Source organism: Polyodon spathula, chromosome 6 (assembly GCF_017654505.1).
Source record: "Polyodon spathula isolate WHYD16114869_AA chromosome 6, ASM1765450v1, whole genome shotgun sequence".
Lineage (NCBI taxonomy): Eukaryota > Metazoa > Chordata > Actinopteri > Acipenseriformes > Polyodontidae > Polyodon > Polyodon spathula.
The window spans coordinates 22,879,386-22,899,496 of NC_054539.1; the positions used below are offsets into that span (position 1 = coordinate 22,879,386).

The 20,111-nt window shown below is 40.2% G+C and overlaps 1 protein-coding gene across 2 annotated transcripts; it reads right to left on the reverse strand.

Moving 5' to 3' along the window:
- Nucleotides 1–1,808: 1,808 nt before the first annotated feature.
- Nucleotides 1,809–19,271, reverse strand: LOC121317031 (protein unc-93 homolog A-like). 2 transcript variants are annotated; one of them, XM_041252571.1, is made up of 7 exons: nucleotides 19,087–19,271; nucleotides 13,680–13,861; nucleotides 12,127–12,356; nucleotides 3,771–3,982; nucleotides 3,045–3,180; nucleotides 2,800–2,931; nucleotides 1,809–2,281 (listed from the first exon to the last, which is right to left on the reverse strand). In XM_041252571.1, exons 1-7 carry the CDS (start codon nucleotides 19,171–19,173, stop codon nucleotides 2,016–2,018), a joined length of 1,245 nt encoding a protein of 414 aa, XP_041108505.1. In that variant the 5' UTR covers nucleotides 19,174–19,271; the 3' UTR covers nucleotides 1,809–2,015. The 2 variants fall into 2 exon arrangements, 1 of the variants encoding a protein (XP_041108505.1); XR_005950476.1 differs by lacking the exons at nucleotides 1,809–2,281; nucleotides 2,800–2,931; nucleotides 3,045–3,180; ... (1 more) ...; nucleotides 12,127–12,356; nucleotides 19,087–19,271 and adding an exon at nucleotides 13,506–13,545 and having other exon boundaries at nucleotides 13,680–13,772.
- Nucleotides 19,272–20,111: the final 840 nt, after the last annotated feature.

The following is a 20,111-nucleotide window of genomic DNA, read 5'->3' on the forward strand; positions in this document are numbered from 1 at the left end:
GCGGGTATTACATTTGGATATATTTTGCATGGTTTTAAAGTCTTAACGATACTAAGCAAAATACTAAGCTATATGATACACAGCCCTTAGTGTTTACATCACTGTTGCTAAACATTGTAACAATAACACGCATAGGTATCTGTGGATATGACATACATTGCATTATGGGTAACATATGTTTTGCATGCGCCTGGTAATAGAAGATATATATCGACACAAAATATATAGGAAAAATCTGATCGTGAATTAAACATAAATTAAACGTAATTAAATGTCTCAGCTGTAATTTCTTAAAGATTTCCTAACGATGACAGTTCAATAGAATGGGACTAAAACTGCTGTCAAACACATACTGCACATTTGATCTGGACTGCAAACAACCTAACTTCAGCCTAATTTACAGTAGGCCTCGGGAGCTGCTGGCAAAGTTTGACACCAGCATGTATAACGGCTATGCAAACCTTTTCAAGGTGACTGCACATGTACACAGGTTAATGGAAGTTTCATAAAGGACCCTTTCTTTAATTTTTTTGTACATACATTCTTGGATATGTATCCTTCTCACACAGATATTAATGAGAATTCAAGTAGGTTAGATTTTTTTTACATTTTAAATGCAATGGTTTATTGATGTATAATAATTTTAATTAAAATAGCAGTGTAGCTTAACTAGTTGCTTAGGTTGCAAAACGCTTTTTTTTTTTCCTTTGAAAACCTTTGCTTTCGCAGTTCCAAATGCACTAACCACTCTGCTACCCGTAGCTACACAGTGTGCATGTTTGTGCACTGCTGAGTTCTGATCATTCTAATACCATGTTTATTGGATTGCTTTTAGAGCTAGTTTAGGCAACATAATATTGGGCTACTTTTGGGTGGGTATTTGGTTGACTTTGGGGCTACAAATGTATTTTAATTTCTGTCAACCCTGTTCCTTTCTGCAAACATTCGCTTGTCTGTCTCTGTCCAAAAGCTCTTTGGTCTCACTCTTTTATTTGCCATTCCACCCATGGTTTCTCCTGTTGACACAAAGCACTTATTTATACTCAGTATTCATGATTGAAGGCAATGCTCTCGACTTCTTAGGCCATTTCATTTATTTTGAAATTCGGTGATTTTCCTTTAATTCTCATTTCTTTTGGTTTTGTCCATTTTGGTTGAGGACAATTTGCGCCCAATAACCACACAGGTCTTCAGAAACACCTTTTATATGTGCCACACATAAGTAGTTGTTTAACAAAAAAAATGTTCTAAAATGAACAACACTTTTCATATTATATATTCATTTTTAATATAGTACAATTTCCACAAATCCTTAATACATAAAAACTCTTTAAATAACTAATTTGTGAAAACTTTTATTACAGAAAAGAACTAAAGATTTGGAGCAGCCCATTTGTAAACAGCCAGGATCACAATTAAAAGGATACAACATAGTATTTCATGCTTAGAACTGTAAATGTAATGATTTTCCACTTAACATTCATTAGCTAGAATCCTTAGGCATATTCCAGCATTAGCCTGTTTTTGAATGTATTGTCTGGAATCAATTTCTAATACAAACATTTTTTACAATGAGGTATTCATTCATACATGATAAATCATACTTTATTATATTTATATATATATTATATATATATATATATATATATATATATATATATATATATATATATCTAATTATATAAACTATAAAGCTTAATTTTGACTTTTTTTTTAAAACTGAAAAAAAAAGAAAACTATCTGTCTTTTCCCAAATGTTTTGTTTTCAAAACGTATATTTACTAATAAATTTATTTACATTACATAAAATATTTTTTATTTAGATCAATTACAAGTATTAAAACAGTTGTTACACATATCGAGCTACATATATAATTGTAATGTACAGAACGCACAACATGCTCTTTGTTTAACCTAGGGAGACGTACTGTATGTGGATGAGACCTTTCTTTTTGTATTTTATTGTATTAAAAGAAAAGAATATTATTTTGTGCAGAGTCAACCACAATACTTCACTACAATATAGACTGGGCAATAGATGGTTTCTTTTCTACCTCTAGCTCGTTCTCAGTGCAGGCAGTAGGATTCTTGTATTCAATGTATTCCACACAGCCATAGAGTACCATGCCTACCACCAACACAGCAAGCACAACATACAGCTTAACATCCACACATAAATAGTTGCTGTACCCAAAGGCTATTACAAAGCCCACAGACTCCCACAGTTTATAGTTGGCAAATGCTGCCTCCTTATGTTCTTCAAATAGAACTCCATAAAGAGCTGAAACGACATAGAATGCATTGGCAATTCATTATATATTGAGTAAAACATGATACCTTTAAAACCACCAAGTAGTTTCAAAACAGCTGAACATGTTTTTCTAGGTCTTAAAGCTGCAGTATTCGGAAATATCATTTTCCACATAAAGCATATTAGCAGTGCCCTGGACTTTTTAACCGAAGCATGTGCGACGATTTTATTCTTCCCCATCGTACTTCTCCACAGTCAACCCTGAGGAGGAAATTTAGTTAGAATGGAAAATAAAAAATGATCCAAGCTGAAACAACAATAGAGAATTATTATATTGATAAAATTTGAACATTAATAGTTCACACAATGTGGACCACAAAGATGTTTTGTATGTTAAATGTATATACAGTATGTCATATCGGAACTCACAGTGAAGTGTGTTTTTTGTGTAATATGAAACCAATTACAATATCAGATAATATCCTATCAATACAATTCCTTTCTGAGAACATGCTACTGTATGTGTAATATGAATATTTATAACTTGCCATTTGTTTGTGTCTGCCACACAGCGTCAGCCATTCCCCAAAGGCCAGAAAACACAAAGAACACTGCCAAGTCATCAGGATGAGGTTTCCAAAGAAACAGGCCTATTATACATGACAAGTTAGTGACTGTACCTGCAACCAAAAAAAGGAATCATTTTAATTCAATGAAATACATTGGGACCATGTCTCCAGTATAAAGAGCAAGGCAGCACTGGATCTTTCACAGGTAATAACAGTTTCCTTACCTAGGGCAAATAGGGCGATTCTTCCAGTATAATGTGACAGCTTTCCAAAGGCAAATGAAAAAAGGGAGTTTGTAGCACCAGAGCAGATCATCGAATAGCCAACATATCGTATTCCAAGAGCACAGGTCACATAGGACTAAAGAGAGAGAGACAGTCAGTGTTGGGAGTTCCAGACTGGAACTTGATCCATACCCCAACATTGAGGTAGCACCTTAGACAAGAAACTTGGGAAAGGAAATACCTGAACATCAGATGTTGCTGCATCGAATAGCATGGATAGTAATGCTATTGCTTTTCACCCCAGGAGGGTCAGGTTTGAATCTGGGTTACAGCACATAAGCAGCTTAGCCTTCAGTGGACAGTTGTCCACATCACAAAAACAACAACACAGTCTTGGCACAGTTGGCACCTTGGTGGTAGTCTCAAAAAGAGAGACCTGTGATTGTGTGGTCATGCACACAATACTGTGGTCCCTGCAGGACAAGGAAGTGGTTTGTGTGTAGGGAATTCAAAAATTGCTACTGCTTGTGCTACAGCTGCTCTATAGATAACTTTTACTCTCTTCCACTGTAACTTTAAGGAGCACCAAAATCCATAATACATATATGTGTATGTATATGTATATGCATATGCATGTCAATATATCTAACAGCTACTTTGAAAAGTGTAAGCATGTCTGCTGTACTGTGTTCCCCCACAGAAATCTAGTACATTTCCATCTATTACCTTGTTGTAGTCTCCGGCGAGGAAGCCCTGCTCAAAGCCGCTGTACATTGTCATGGGGATAAGCAGGACCTGTCGCTTGTCTCGGAGATGCTTGAAAGTAGCTAGGAAAACTGAGAACAATGGCTGCCTTTTGTCTCTGAACTCCTGGGCTGCTTCCTTGTCCAGGTCATCTAGAAACACAGCCACCAGGATCACAGACAATACGCCAACACCTGTATGGGAAAACAAAAAGACATACACACACACTAATATATATATATATATATATATACACACACACACACACACACACACACACACACACACACACACACACACACATACAGTACCAGTCAAAAGTTTGAGTACACTTGCTGGAAACTAGGTTTTTTTCATAATTGACATTTCTTTAAATACTTGAAAATGAAAACATGTTATAATATACAAAACAAAACATAAGGAGTATCAAAGCAATGTTCAATAAAATTGAAGATTCTCTTTAAATCTTGGATTCCTCAAAATAGCCACCCTTTGCCTTTATAACAGCCTCACAAACATGAGGCATTCTGTTAACAAGTTTCAGCAGGAAATCACCCGACATGTCTTCCCAGCTCTTCTGCAGCAATTCCCAGAGATGTAGGGCACTTGTGGGTAGCTTTGCTTTGACTCTTCTGTCCAGTTCGTCCCATACAAGTTCTATGAGATTGAGGTCTGGAGACTGGGTAGGCCAGGTCATTATATTGAGTTGTCACTTTTCCTCTTCGCCAGTTCTTGCACAACTTTAAGGTGTGTTTCGGGTCATTATCTTGCTGAAGAATGAAGGACTGCCCAACTAGCCATAATCCTGATGGAATGGCATGCCTCTGAAGTATGCTATGATAGCCATGCTTGACAGTGGGAACCACACATGCAGAACTCATGCGGCATCTGCCCTTGACTCATCAGACCGACTTCCACTCCTCAAATGTCCAGTTTCTGTGTTTTTTGTCCCAGGCAAGTCTCCGTCTCTTATTCTGCACTCTTAACAATGGGTTCTTCTGCAGCGAAGGGTCAATCGGTCCTTGGGCAAGGCCCCGAGTGTAAACATGGCGAACCGTACGCTGGGCCAAGGTGGGCGGGTTTTGTCCTTTCAGACAAGTAATCTTCCCAGATTACTTGCACTACTTTACTCCTGGGTTTGGGAGTATTTATGGATGGAGGTAATCAAGAAGGTTGTGGAACTGCCCAAATAGCCAAATCTGTTACTTGAGATTGAATTCATGAAGAGAGGGATAATACATGGACAGTTACGTCACCCTTCCTTGCAGAAAATTGTGCCTAGACACTGAATCAACTTTAAGGTGGACAGTTTCAAACGGGGAGGGTTAGGGTGGGTTCGGGTGGGCAGAAGGAGCTGAGACGTGAGAAAATCCAGTTTCTGGGCTGGAATGGCATGCCCCACGGAAGGTAGAAAGGGGCTGCTCGTGAGTAGCCATGGAAGTACGTAAACCATGACACCCTCTCTGCCCTCTGACCCAGATATTTCAAATTTTGACTCACTCCATCCACTCCTCAAATGTCCGGTTTCTGTGTTTTTTGGCCCAGGCAAGTCTCTTCCTCTTATTCTGCACTCTTAACAATGGTTTCTTTGTAGCAAATCTTCCAGTTAGGCCAGTTTCACGCAATCTCCTCTGAACAGTTGATGTTGAAACATCTGTACTTCTAGTAGCATTTAGTGAGCTTGTATTTCAGGGGCAGTTAATCACCGGTTTCGCAGACTTGTGACTTGAATGAACTTGTTCTCTGATTCTGAGGTCACCCTTGGCCTGCCTGACCTTGTTCGGTACTCATGAGTGCCAGTTTCTTCAAATCGTTTGATGAGCTTGGCCACAGCAGTTACAAACACTTGCAAAGTTCTTGCGATTTGTCTTAAACATTGACCTTCATTTCCTAAAGTAATTACAGTCTTTTTTCTTTGCTTAACTGAGCGTATTTTGTCATTTTCTGCGCCCTTACATTCAGGAATAACAAACTTGTGCCTATGCTACCTATATTTATAGTAATCATGGACCCTCACCTGTTAACAGTAATTGGTGACAAAAGGTTAATTAGGTAACATGCTAGTTAACTCAGAGAACATCTAACAAAGACACTTTTATACTTAGGCCAGTGTTCTAACACCATGTTATACACATTTCAGACTTTTAACTGACTTGGGCTTCAGACTGAAATCCCCTTGCTTTGGGTGACCATTTCATTGAAATTGACAAGATTTACATTTTCATTTAAAAATAAAATTTTTGAATGCAATTAATTTATGATTATCAGCTTATATAAGTACACATATCATATAATGAAATATTAAGTGTTTATGATTTCATTACATGAGAGTAGATGTTGAACTTCATGCTGATTTGAACTTGGCTCTCGCCAAGATAAGCACCAACTAAGACATAGCTTTGCAGTAAACTAATGTGATCAAACTTTTGACTGGTACTGTATATATATATATATATATATATATATATATATATATATATATATATATATATATAGTGGTAGACCATATCACTGTCTACCGATTCCAGTTGGGTGTCATACACTTTATGTGTTTTTAAAATTTTTCCAGTTTTTATTGAAATTTAAGCAGTTCAAGTCCAGTGAATAACCTGAAATGGTACAAAGGTAAGCAGTAAACTGCCAGAGGTTAAAAAAAAAAGTTTAGATTACCAAAAACTGAAAAATAATGTACATTCCAGTTATACAAAAAGGCCTTTACTACACCCTCTTGAGCATTATTTGGACAGTATTGAACTGCAGGAAGTAGTATATTGCTATCATAATGGCGAGAAAAAGGCAATTAACAAAGGAAGACAGCCACACCATTATAACCCTTAAAAGTGTGGGTCTTTCCTTTAGAGAAATTGCAAAGAAAGCTAAGTTGTCAATGAGTACAGTTTCCCAGCCATTGCTAAGATGGAAAAATAAGAAAAAGAGGCTTGCCTGGGCCATGAAGCACTACCATTGGACTACTGAAGACTGGAAGAAGGTCTTATGGACAGATGAATCAAAATTTGATATCTTCGGTTCATCACGCAGGGTTTTTGTACACCGTCGAGTAGGCGAAAGGATGGTTCCTCAGTGTGTGACACCAACTGTCAAACATGGAGGAGGAAGCATGATGGTCTGGGGCTCTTTTGCTGGATGAGTCGGCGACTTGAACAGAGTGAGTGGCACCCTGAACCAAAACGGCTACACTCCAGTACCCTCTGGTATACGTCTAGTTGGTCAGGGATTCATCCTACAGCAAGATAATGACCCAAAACATACCTCCAGGCTATATCAGAACTACCTTAGAAGAAAAGAATAAGACAGTAAGCTTCAAATCATGGAATGGCCAGCACAGTCTCCAGACTTAAACCCCATTGAGCTGGTTTGGGATGAACTGAACAGTAGGGTGAAAGCAAAGCAACCTACAAGTGCAACACATTTGTGGGAACTTCTGCAACAGTGTTGGGAAGAACTTTCCGAACACTATTTGATTTCCATTGTAGAAAGAATGCCACAAATGTGTTCGACTGTTATATCTGCAAAAGGTGGCTACTTTGGGGAGCCTAAATCATCCTTTATTTCACCTGGGGCTATAAATATGGCCTCCCTTGCTTGCCAGGGCTTTAATAAATTTACATGATGAATTTCTCTTTCATCACGGCAATCAGGCTGTCTAATTTAATAATTCACATTTTCTATAGCCGGAATCACTTCATATGGCCCCTGCCATTTAGCAAATAGTTTCAATTCTGAGGTGGGAAGCAGCAGTATTACTTTGTCTCCTGGTCAAAAAATTTGAATTCTTTTTTATTGTAAAATTTTTATTGTAATGCTGCTGTTGCTGGTGCTGAGCCGATTTGAAGTTGTCCTGGGCCAAACGACCGACCAAATCCAAGCGCTTTCTTGCTGCACTACATTTTTGGACGAGACTTTGTGCTCCTCCCACTCCTTTCTCAGCAGATCGCGGATGCCGTGAGGCTGTCGGCCGTACAAGAGCTCGAAGGGGGAGAACCCTGTCCAACTCTGCAGCACCTCTCTCACTGCAAAAAGGAGGTAGGGAAGAAGCAATGCCCAATGCTTTTGCTCTTGGTTCACAAATCGTCTCAGCATCTGCTTTAAGGTTTTATTGAAATGTTCCACCAAACCATCTGTCTGTGGTTGATAAACAGATGTCCTGATGGGACATATTTTTTTTTTATATTTTGTACACTTGCTGTAACGTGTTAGGCCGAAAGTTAGTTGCATGATCAGTCAGGATTTCCTTGGGGATCCCTACTCCAGCCATAATCCGCAATAATTCCTTGGCTATTGCAGCTGCGCTAGTAGACCTCAAAGGACCTGCTTCCGGGTATTGCGTTGCATAATCTACCACCACTAATATATGCATATACCTGAAATCAAATGGTAGCAAAGGGCCCACTATGTCTATTGCAATGCATTCAAAAGGGGTGGAAATAATCGGCACTAGGACCAAAGGGGCAGGGGCACACTCAACCCGGACCTACTCTCTGGCAGTCTGGGCATGTGGCTATATATTTCGTCACTTCATTATGAAGCCCTACCCAATAAAATCGAGCCAATATCCATTCCCTTGCAAAAGGGATATCATGAGCCAGCCTCATGACCTCGAGCTGGCAAGACGGGGGAACCATCAATTGTGTTACAGGCTGTCCTGTGCCCGTGGTGGAAATACTAGCACCCCAGCACCTTCACCATCCTTACCTTCAATAGACTGGACCTGTCCTCAAGTGTGCATCAGTGAAGGGTCGTTGTTTTGGCCCCACACTATGTCCGCGCTTGAGTGTCACATGTCCGAGACAGGCGGGAGTAGCATCTGCCCTAGATGACCCAGTAACCTCGCCCTCTTGGTCACACTGTGTTCCAACCCCCTTCGACTGGCATTTGTTACCCTTGTCACATTCTCCCACCAAACCCCAGCCTCATCTCATTAATTTTCCCTCGCATTTTCTTATCCGTCTCTCTTATTTTGTATTTTTTAGGATGAAACTGGGGAAAACATTTCAGTTTGAAAGAGAAAAAACATCACCAATTATTTTCCTTTCTTTCTTTTCTGCCATGATTACGTGTGCGGTCAAGACTGCCATTTTTGCAACAATTCTTTATAGTTCGGCCCAGAATAACTGGATGTGGTAGCCTTCCCACCACCCCTACTGCTAGGTGATGTTTTATCGGTCCTACTGATAAATATGCTTTTATGGTGGGATATGTCATCATGTCTCCATGGATACAGGAGATAGCCACCTGACCTTGTTTCTTCCATGACACACTGCCTAGGAGAGATGTCCTAATTAAGGTCTGCTCACACCCTGTGTCCACCAATGTGTGGGTGTTCACATTCCATAAAACCACATTAACAATACAAGGCCCCTCCTGACCATTTTTTCCTCGCTTAACAATTTCTGGTGCCCAATTGCACACTGCCACATCACACTCCATTGCAGTGGGGCATGACCTTGCCAGGTGACCTGGTTGGTTGCACGTGAAACAAGTAGGGCGTGTCACAAAGATGGCTGCAGTGGGTGACGTCTGACCAGAAACAGGAACCAACACATAAGAGACACAGAGAGGTGGAGTTTTGGTGAAACTGAGCGCTTGCTGGTGCTCAGCATTTAATGAATGAACAACCAGAAAATAAAGATGCTGAACAAAACATAACACGGCACTTGAGCCAAAATAAATAGACAAACAAAACGAACAGACACTAACAAACAGGGCGCGAACACTAAACAAACAAGTATCGTGCTGGTCCTCCAGCACAACGTAGCAATTGCTTACTTTATCTCTCTGTCTCTCTCCCGTTCTTTCGCCCTGAACACACAACCCCGAGTGAGTGAAAACATGCTGCTTTTATGCAGCTGTACCAAGACTCGATTGCTAGTCAGTCATTCAATTGTCTCGGTACAACTGCACGTGAATTAATAAAAGTGCAATTTCCCTTGCTCACATATTACTACATTTTTCCTGCACGTGAAGTGCTGTGCAATCCTCGTGCCTAAATACAAATACACATTTTAAACACTTGTGCGCATATCCCATGTTTCTTCCCATGTACCAATGACTATACACCAATATTAATGCACTACGCGCAACATATAACACAGAAATAAACCCAGGGGCGGGGCAACATTGCCACAGGGGGACAGAAGGAACATGGGTTAAGTATCTGTCCTGTTGCTGGTATGGAAATGGGGCAGGGGCAGCACTTGTACCCCAGCTAGGTGCCAACCATGGTTTCCATGGAGGGGAGGCAAGGTTGCCCATAGGGGTCAGCGGACTAAGAGATCTTGGACCCGGTCCCGGTGATGGTAGAGCAGAGAGAGGGGGTGGTACTCAGCTGCTCCGTTGTGCTGGAGCGATGAGTAGGTCTGTCTGGGCAGAAACCAGGGAGTCTTCAAAGTCCCCAGCGAGTTTCACTGCATCTTCCAGGTGTTGGGGTTGTGCCACCGTATCCAGGTTGTGGATCGGCGCCGACCACAAGGCAAAACTGCTCAACCACAATAGCCTCTCCCATCTGTAGGCTTGTTTTCTGGGTGGGGTTAAGCCAGTGCACCATGTGATCACACAGTTTTTGTGCAACAACCCTGGGGTGTGTATATGGAGACCTCTTGAACTCCTGGAGCTGTACATGGTGTATTTCCCCTGTGATGTTCATGCGGTGCAGAATGGCTTGCTTTACCAGGTCGTACTGAGCGGCTTCGGTGTCCATCATGGCCTGGTAAGCTGCCTGAGCCTCCCCGATCAGGCAGGGTTCTAGATGGCTTGCCCAGAACTCCTTGGGCCATGAACAACAGTAAACAATAACATTGTTAATGAGAAGCAATACAGCAGCATGTATTGCTTGTCTGTAATCTGCGTGTTGGCCCCAAAAAATAACAGTCCCATTATATTTCAACCACGCATAACACAGTGTGTGGTCTAGTGCTCATGCTGGCCTTAAGCGACAGCTCCTGGATCATGTTCCAGCCATCTAAATAATAACAAACTGTATTTTTAGACACGACAATAAACAATCAAAACACTCACAATAAATTTACATCCTCCTTTTAGGTTCAGCATTTAACCATCCCAAGTAAAAGATCACTTAACTACATCCCCTTATATATCGTCAACCATGACCCCTTGGTTAACGATTACAATTGCTCCTCCAATCCATGGGTGACACACCATTTCCCTTCCAGGTCGATGATTTAGTGTACCATAGCTCCGCCTCCTTTCTAGATGGCCGACATCCGACTAACCCTGGGAATTAATTGTTGGGCCATCCAGTCCAGGGTACTCTGTTCCCTTTACTTAGCGCCCTCACAGGTTGGGTGGGTGATCTAACACCAAGAATCATTTGATCTCTGTCACAACACCCAATAAAGTTATCAAACCAGATATAACAACTAGGACTTTTTAACTTCGAAGTTGTAAGTTGTTTCTTATTCGTTTTAGAATGGTAATGTTTTTCTTTTCCTTTCTGATAAAAATTATGGTAATGACGATTTGGAGTAAATACTAGCCCCTTATCTGTAAACAAAATTTAAACATTCCTGTGTACTAAGGTACACAAAAACCTGCAAGTGAATTATTTGCTTACAAAGAACTGTACCTCACTGCAGGTGCATATTATTCCGGATAATGTCTCAATGCCACAGATGGCAGTACCTTTTCAGAACATTTGACCATACAAGGCTAGAGATAATCAAACATCTTTTTTCATTATGAAAGATCTTTACAAAATCACATAATGTACTGGTAGTTCTTTTAATGAAGGAAACCTACCTATGTAAGAACCCACAAGAGTGTATCTTAAGGAGTCTGGGGGAATGTCAATTGTGCTGTTTCCAGTGACATTTGTTACGGGACAGTCGACTGCTCCACAGTGTTCTAATTGCTCCGCTGTGATGCTAGCTTTAAGAATAATACATGTGTTAATTGCAATGCATGGGTCTTCTTGGATGTTCAGGATTTTAAGTAGCAGGGCTATATACAATTAGTACCTGACTTTCTTTATATATGTGTAACAAAAATGTGACTTGTTGAAAAGTTGGTCAGATCTGCTCCATTGCCCTTCATGAGTTGAACTGCCTTTCAACAGCAGTTAGGTATTATAGTGCAATACATTTCAGGGGAGGAGAGGTGGTGGAGTTCTCAACCCATTTATAGGTCAAGAGCTGTGCCATGCATTATGACAAAGTGGGATATTTTCCATGAGTAACAAAGTAAAGTCCTTGACCCAATTCGGAGCAGCCTTGTGTGCAGGAGAAGAAGACAGAAATGAGCACTGCATGGTATGAATATAGAGCCCTGTAGAGAATTCAGCATTAAAGCAACATTATTTTACCTCTGTCATCAGCCAGCTCAAATATCAGCGATGACATCAGATTGCCCCACACTGCAGAAGACTGAAATATTAGAAAGAAGATCCCAAAGTACTGGTTGATTATGTCTCTGCCTTCTTTGTTCTCCTTCTTTCCCTGCATGTTTCCACTGATGGTCAAGTAGGTGCACTTTGTTGACCAAAGAGGAGCCCCTCCCAACCCTAGAATTATAGACGTGGGAATCAGCGTTTCCCTAAAAGAGATGCATTATAACAGTTTCAGAGATGAATTCAGGAAAACATAACAAAATGTATGCAATACATCATGAAGACAAGAAAGTTGTTTTCACACTAGTCCACAAAATCTTCAGATCTTGTTTCTAGGCATTCCCCCAGCCCTATCACGAGCTTCCCAAATTAATAGCCCAGGGGTGCTAACCAGCTTGGATTGGATCTCAAATCTAACAGTGGTAAATTAGTACATGAAAGGGCATTTGTTTAGAGAAACAGGAGTGGATTCCATATTCGGAAACAAACATGGCTTGTGCAAACATGGAATGGTCCGTTAATATTGGTTTTCCATTAATGAAACAAGTGGTTTAAGTATTAGGCACACAACACATAATAGAAGTGTTGCTTGAATAATTTATTTTTGCGTTTGTCCATTAGCCGTGATGTAATGTATTTTGTTTTTGTACTCAATGAAAAAACAAAGCAACAATGCAGCTTAAAAGACTCTTCTATGTACAGGTACTAAGTAAAACTATGATCAGTCCTACAGAGGTCCTTGTTTACACATGACAAACAATTTTTAGGCATGCTAAATTGAACTTAGGCTGACTCTTTAGTGCAGTACAAAGGGTAGTTCTGGTTCCAGCTCCTTTAGCATGTTGTTTTCTATGACAATGAGGATGGAGGCTGGCGTCGCACCTATTATGCCTAACATACTAATCTTGTCACACAAAATCAGTAAAGAATGCCTACTAGAAATAAGAAGTTTACATGTGTTGAATTTATGTTAAGTACAGTTAAGTTACTGTAAGTTTGTTTTTTCATTTACTTTTTTTTCAGGTGTTTCATACCTTTAGGAATAATTTAATAATTTTACTTTGGTTTAAAAAGTTTAATGTAGGGGGTCCCCTGGTAAAAGCTTGCCCGCGTGGTGTACAGGGCGAGTCAAACAGCCAGGGGGAGAGCAGGCTTGTGTCCTAGCTGTGTAAAGCACAGGTTTTCGCTAGGGATTCAGGAGGGAACATCACATTGGCCTTGGCGCTCCTGCAGGTTAGGGAGACAACACCTGGCTCAGGCCTTTGTTCTCCAGAGGACGGTAGCTGGCTGACATCTGCTCTTGAGTTCCTCGGTGTAAAAGAGGAAACTGGCTCGGTCATGGGATCAGAGAATGCCCACTGAACCTTCAGTTCTTCTGAGTTGTGTGGGGAATTGCTGGGGTGAGGGCGAAAAATAATTAGGCATTCTAAATTGGGGAGAACATCAGGGCCAATCTAAATAGATGATAATCAATAAATGGCCACACTAAATGAATGCAATTCAGTCAACCAAAGAAAGATTATAATTACCATGATGAGTAAAGGTTTCCTAGAGAATATGCTACATAGCAGCCCATGGATACAACAATGGTCCACTTGCAGCCCAGATTCTTAATTAGAATTGGTGGTAGGAACATAGAGGAAAGTATAATGGTTCCATAGATAACACCTAAGGAGGCCGTTCCTAGGCCTTCATCTGCATTCAGGCTGCTCTGTAAAACAAATGCAAACCAATCCTTTACTTTGCAATATTAATAGCAGGGCTACAATACGCCAGACACAATTTGTTTAATTCATAGTTAGGCATGTTACAGTAAATGTATGTAGGACCATAAGAGTAGTTAAAGCATTAAACATATTTGTGGCAGGGTAAAAGCTCTAAATATAAATAGTGTGTGTGGGAATGCAAGGTTGGCAGGGATGGGGTTAAATCTGTCCTTGCCAACAATCACAGGCATGTAGCCAGTCCCCAATTAAGTAAAATAGTGCTAATTGGGGAGTGGCCTTCTGTATATAAGGGAGATAATAGCGTTTGTTCCATATGTAGCAGGATAGCATCAAGAATGAGAGACTCAGAGACAGAAAGCTGATTTGATTTCCCTTACATGAGAGTAGATGTTGAACTTCATGCAGATTTGAACACGGCTCTTGCCAAGATAAGCACCAACTAAGACATAGCTTTATAGTAAACTAATGTGATCCATCTGCATCTCCATCCATTTGCGTTGTTTTCCATCTGATGATGTAGATATCCTTCTGTCTGGTGTTGATTGGTGAAGTGTAATGCTGGCTCCAGGGATCAGCAAATTTTGCCTCCCCAGTGCATCAGCACACACAACGGCTGAGATGCTGGCTCCGGGGCTCAACCTAGTGCGGTCTCCCCAGTGCATCAGCATGACAACCGTTTGGATTGAGCTAAGTAGGGTACATCTCTGGATCTTCAAGAGGGCACCTTCCATCCTCTGTGTTTCGTTGACTAGCCCACGACACCTCAAGAGGGGTCAACAGTGATTCTGGTGTCCCAGCATCAACCCCCTCCACCCCCCACTCACCGCAGCCCAGCTTACTTACCTGTACATCAGTGTTGCTTTCTTTCTATTGTGCTTGAGATCCTCATCCAGAATCTTTCCGTCTCAACCTCAGACAGTTGCTGCTCCTTTCTGCTGCTTCAGATAAGTTCTTCATTGTGTGATGCAACTCTTGGCCACTGAACCTGACGTCTCTGAGAAACTGGGTTGTAGAGTGTGCCACAAATCCTTGACAACCCACCTCCACTGGGTAAACTCAGACTCTCCATCCTCGCTGTTCCGCTTCAGCAGCTAGTTGAGCATACCAAAGATTCTACCTCTCATACACCTCATCCACAGCATCTTCCCATGGCACTGTTAACTCTACCAGATGAACAAAGCATGCTGATCCAGACCACAAGACAACGTCTGGTCGAAGGTTAGTGGTGACAATCTCAGGTGGAAAAATAAGCCGTTGACTAACATCTGCCAGCATCTTCCAGTCTCTAGCAGCTTCTAGTTGTCCTGGGCGAGGCTTGGTTTTAACACCTTTTCTTGGTGGTTGCTATCCTGGACGGAGGAATATTGTCTTTTGTGTGTAATTCTTTGGTGGAACTGGTAAATGGCCTTTAAACACCCGATCCTCTCCTCCTGTTTTTGCATCTCATTGACTACCAGCTTCCTCCATTGAGCTGGGGTTGCCTTGTGCCATGTAGGAGATGCTAAACTGAGACCAAAACCACCTTTTCCATGCTGAACTTGCCCCATAATATCTCCGATTCAAAGGGCAGCCTTAGCAACTTCCACAGCTTTCTTTGCCATCCATTTTCTTCCAGTTTTCAACACAGGTGCTGCCTCCCTTATGCATTTGTCACGTTAATCTACTAATGTCATTTCCAGTAGGACTTTGGCACATTTAAACTCCTCGGTTAGAGCAGAGATTGGTAGCTGCAGTATTCCTTTAACATAAAGTCCCATTCTGCTGAGGAAGTGTGGAACTCCCAACCATTTCCTGATGTATGAACTTATTAAAGCTTCTAGCTTCTCAACTGTTGTCAAGGAAACCTCGTACACGGTCAGTGGCCACAGCAGTCTTGACAGTAGACAAAACTGAAAACACCAGAGTTTCAGTTTGCCTGGTAAAGCAAAGCTGTCTATGCTCTTCAACCCTTCCACTGTTTGTTGTCTAACTTCTTTTTCCCGTGAACTGTGTCCTTTAGATCCCCGTCATACCATCTCCCTAGACTTTTCACTGGCTTCTCGGACACTGTTGTTATTGCCTCCCCATTAACGTAGATCCACCTGCTCGGTGCCATGCTCTTGGTACAACCTGTTTTTCCCGTGCCACTTTCATCAATTTCAACAGGATTCATAGAACTCCAGAAGCACTCTTGTACACTCTGTATGGAACTCCATTAGGCCCTGGAGATGATGATGCACTTGCTTTTTTCACAGCTTGCTCTACTTCATTCCATTTAGGTGCACAGTCCTCCATTTGGTATACGGGTGGATTGATAGGTGGGATGTCTGAAGGAATTGACATAGGTACCTCCCTTTTTGAAACTGTATGTGTTTCCTCCAAATATCTCTCCCGTTCAAACTTAGATGATTTTAGTATGCCATTTTTCTCACTGGTGAATATCTTCTTTACAAATTTGAATGGATCTTTATAAAAGTTAGTTCTTGCACGCTCTTTGTTTTTGTAGCGTTTCCGTAGTTGCTCAGCTCTGCGCAATGTTGCAAGCTTATCTTTTATGACCCTCTGTAACAGATGGAGTCCCTCCTTCTGACTTTGTTCTGCTTTTCTCCATTGCTTCCTCAACTGCCTCCTTTCTCTAACTAAGCATTCAATCTCCTGCTGCCATCTAAACTTTCCAGGAATAGTTTGTACTTTTTCCTTCCTTTTTTCAATTCCAAACCTGTCGCTTCCATATGCGTAGATGATGTCCCCAAATTTATCCAGCTTCTTTTCAACGGTTCCATTTAACCTTTCCAAAGTAAAACAGAGATCCGTGTTTACTGTGTCCCATGCAGTTTTCTCACAAGATCTTGGCCATTTAACTCCATGCTTGTGCCCATTGATGTTCTTTTCTCTCTTTTGCTTGTTCTTCTGACCAGGTTCCCAAGAATCATTAGGTTTAACACTAGTTGTATCCACGCAAGTCCTCCTCACATCTATGACAGGGGTGCTGATATCCTACGAACTGTGGTTTGCTTCCAGTCACTGGAATTCATTAGACTGACTTGACTGACTTCGTAAGACGTACAGATCAATGCTAGACTCTTGTCCCTTCTCCCTCAAGCATTTCATTCTCCCTTGATGAATCTTCAAACCCCTGACCGTTGTAGCCTTGCTCCAGCCGCAGACAGAAACCTGGAGTTCCATGTCTTTGCTAACTGCAGATCTTGAACTAGTCTTTTTTGAAGTACTCTCCATTCTCATATCCGTTTCCGTTGCTAAATCGTTAACCGTGTTATCCAACATTGAGTCATCTTCCGTCCCTGATCTTGCAGACTCTAGGGGTATTTCTCTCTTTAATTTCTTAGAAGACTTGGGTGGGTGTCTCCAGTATCCTGTTTACCTTTGAAAACAAAGATCTGGATATGGCCGACCAGGGTAGTTAACCCTTGCCAGCCCCAATGGGATCTCTTTCCTCCTGTCAGCTGTCTCTCCATGCTGTCACAAGGTCTTTCCCTTGTTGCTAACTGCACTATTCACAGCAGTCACTGGATGTATCCAGATCTTCATGATTTCAATTACATGAGAGTAGATGCTGATTTGAACTCAGCTCTCGCCAAGATAAGCACCAACTAAGACGTAGCTTTGCAGTAAACTAATGTGATCCATCTGCATCTCCATCCATTTGCGTTGTTTAATAGTGCAGTTTAATAGTGTATGTGCACGTTTAATAAACACAAACAGAACAAACAATAAATAAACAGAGGCACAAAGGTCAAGATAAAAAGGTTCAAGCAAAACAATACAGGACATAAATACCACTGTTTAGGCTGGGCTTTTGTCTTCACTAAACACTTCAAAAACATACGGTTAACACAGGTTACACTCACCCAAACTCCCTTCTATTAATGTACTGACTTGTGTTAATGTTCTTTTCTATTTTTGTACCGTATATGTATAACCAAGAGTGTTAATTAAACAATTACACGTATTCATTATCTGTAACTGGGTATTTAAACATCAATTCTCCCTATATGCACTATACTATATACATTGTCTTTACTTATTCAGTTCACAATTTTTAAACATGCAAGTCAGACAGAGAAATAACAAGGAGGTCCTGTACCTGCTTTCCAAACCTAGCTGAGCTGATCTTTTTTCCACTATTTGTCTATTTTTAAAAAAAAATTTCAATACTACTGTAACATGTTAAATTGGTTTTACTGGTACATCGATGCTGTAACTGGCCCTAAGAGACTTAGAATTTGTTTTTAAAAGAGTTGGTTATTATACCTTGGGAACTGGTTTACTAAAATATTCTGATACGAATATATTCTCTGTAAAAAAATATGTTTTTGAAATTTAAATGGGTGGCAGGACATATCAAGTGTACTGGTACTGTTACAGTTAAACAGGGAAGGCAAAGATAAAACATATAAGCAAAATATGATAGGTGTTTTTAGTTATTTATGCTGTGAGCAAAATCTGTAATAAATTTGTTTAAACCAAGATAAAGTGCATCTTTCGTAACCAAGAAATGATGGTCTGCGTCTGTCCTAAAATGTCTTATTGAAGGATGTTTTACGCCAGGTTATTGAATGCTTGCGATACAGTACATCAAACCCTTCTTTCCTTTTCAATCACAGTATTGTGTCTTTTAGAAAGAAATACTGAAGGTTTTAAAAACTCCCCAAAATGTACTGTATATGACTTTATTTTGTTACATGAGCTGATTCCACTGCCGACTCATTCTTGATATGCATCCAGAAAATTATGCAGCATTGTCTTTCTGAACTTGTCATATGAAATGTATAGGCCAACATATACATCTAAGTTAGGCCTAAATATAAATTAAATGTATATATTTTAAACATAAACTAGATGATCAACACTACAAGGATGTTTGCTTGCATTTTTGTTTTTGTTTTTCTGAGAAAACGTCATTGAAACTAGTTTTTATTTCCCCCCAAAAAATTGCCTTAATTGAACGACAAAGAGCTTTGAAAAAGAAAAAAAAAATCATGAGTCATGTCGATTTTAAGAAAAAGAGAAAACAAAATCCTAAAAAAATGACAACTAAAACTGAAAACCGACACCTTGATGAATCGAGCCCATTGTACCGTAAGTTATCACAGTAAGGTATTACATTGTCCTGCAGTTAAGACTATGGAACACTAGTAACTTTTTTCTATCAACTGTTAATGTAAAGCAGTTGTAATATACATTTACACCCAGCAGCACGTTACTGTACCTGTAGACTCTGAAGTCCTCCATAAGCTGTAAATAAAAACAGAAATCCTAAGGAAACGATTAGGATATTTTTCAAATTGCTACCCATTTCTTCTCAGTTTAAAAGGCAATTAATCTGTGTGTCAGGCAGCCAAACTGAAGAATGTCTACATGATAATGGCAAAAACTCTTCTGGTTGTTAAAAACAGTCACTACACCCACAGCCTTAGGCTTTCTGATAACAAACTTTGTTGAGAGACAAAGTTCAATATTGTTGTGCAAGTGTCATCCACAATCTGATTACCAGTTGGCATAGCATCCAAAATCTCTTATATATATACGATTATATATATATATATATATATATATATATATATATATATATATATATATATATATATATATATAGAGAGAGAGAGAGAGAGAGAGAGAGAGAGAGAGAGAGAGAGAGAGAGAGAGAGAGAGAGAGAGCGAGAGAGAGAGAGAGAATGCACAATGACACACAAAACTATTTACTGAATTTACCTAAATCATGTAACTAAAGATGTAATTATCAGGGTCTCTACAGTGAGTTTTCCATTATGTTCCTGTTAAGAAACAAGCACCTGCCTGTAAAAGCAGTTACTATATTTAACTCGGCATCATTTGCTTTCATGAATATTCATTTATAAAACTTTAGTGATGGATGAAGACTGTTAGACTGTTTGAATATTTTTGATGATGGTTTTAGGATAATCTCAATATCAGCAAGGACTCTTTAACCTTGTCACTTCAACTGAAAACTAGCCAATACAAGGGTATGGAGTTGAGAGGTAATGCTATGGGCCAATCCAAATGTGAGTATTTCTGCTGCAAATTACATCAGCTCTCTCTTATACTTAGATTCAATTTTTTCAGCCTGTCTTCATAGCTCATTCCTTAAACCATGGGATTAGTCTGGTTGCTCTTTCTTAAACTCTCTCTACGGTAACTATGGTGACCAGGACTGGTTACAGTACTCCAAGTGCGGTCTCACCAATGCAATAGATACCAAGCTATATGGGCTAG

Coding starts and splice junctions, on each gene's coding strand:
- LOC121317031 (XM_041252571.1), bottom strand. CDS start 19,173: ATGGGTAGCAATTTGAAAAATATCCTAATCGTTTCCTTAGGATTTCTG. Junction 3,181..3,770: donor TCGCCGGAGACTACAACAAG/GTAATAGATGGA, acceptor CTCTCTCTTTAG/TCCTATGTGACCTGTGCTCT. Junction 2,932..3,044: donor AATCGCCCTATTTGCCCTAG/GTAAGGAAACTG, acceptor TTTTGGTTGCAG/GTACAGTCACTAACTTGTCA.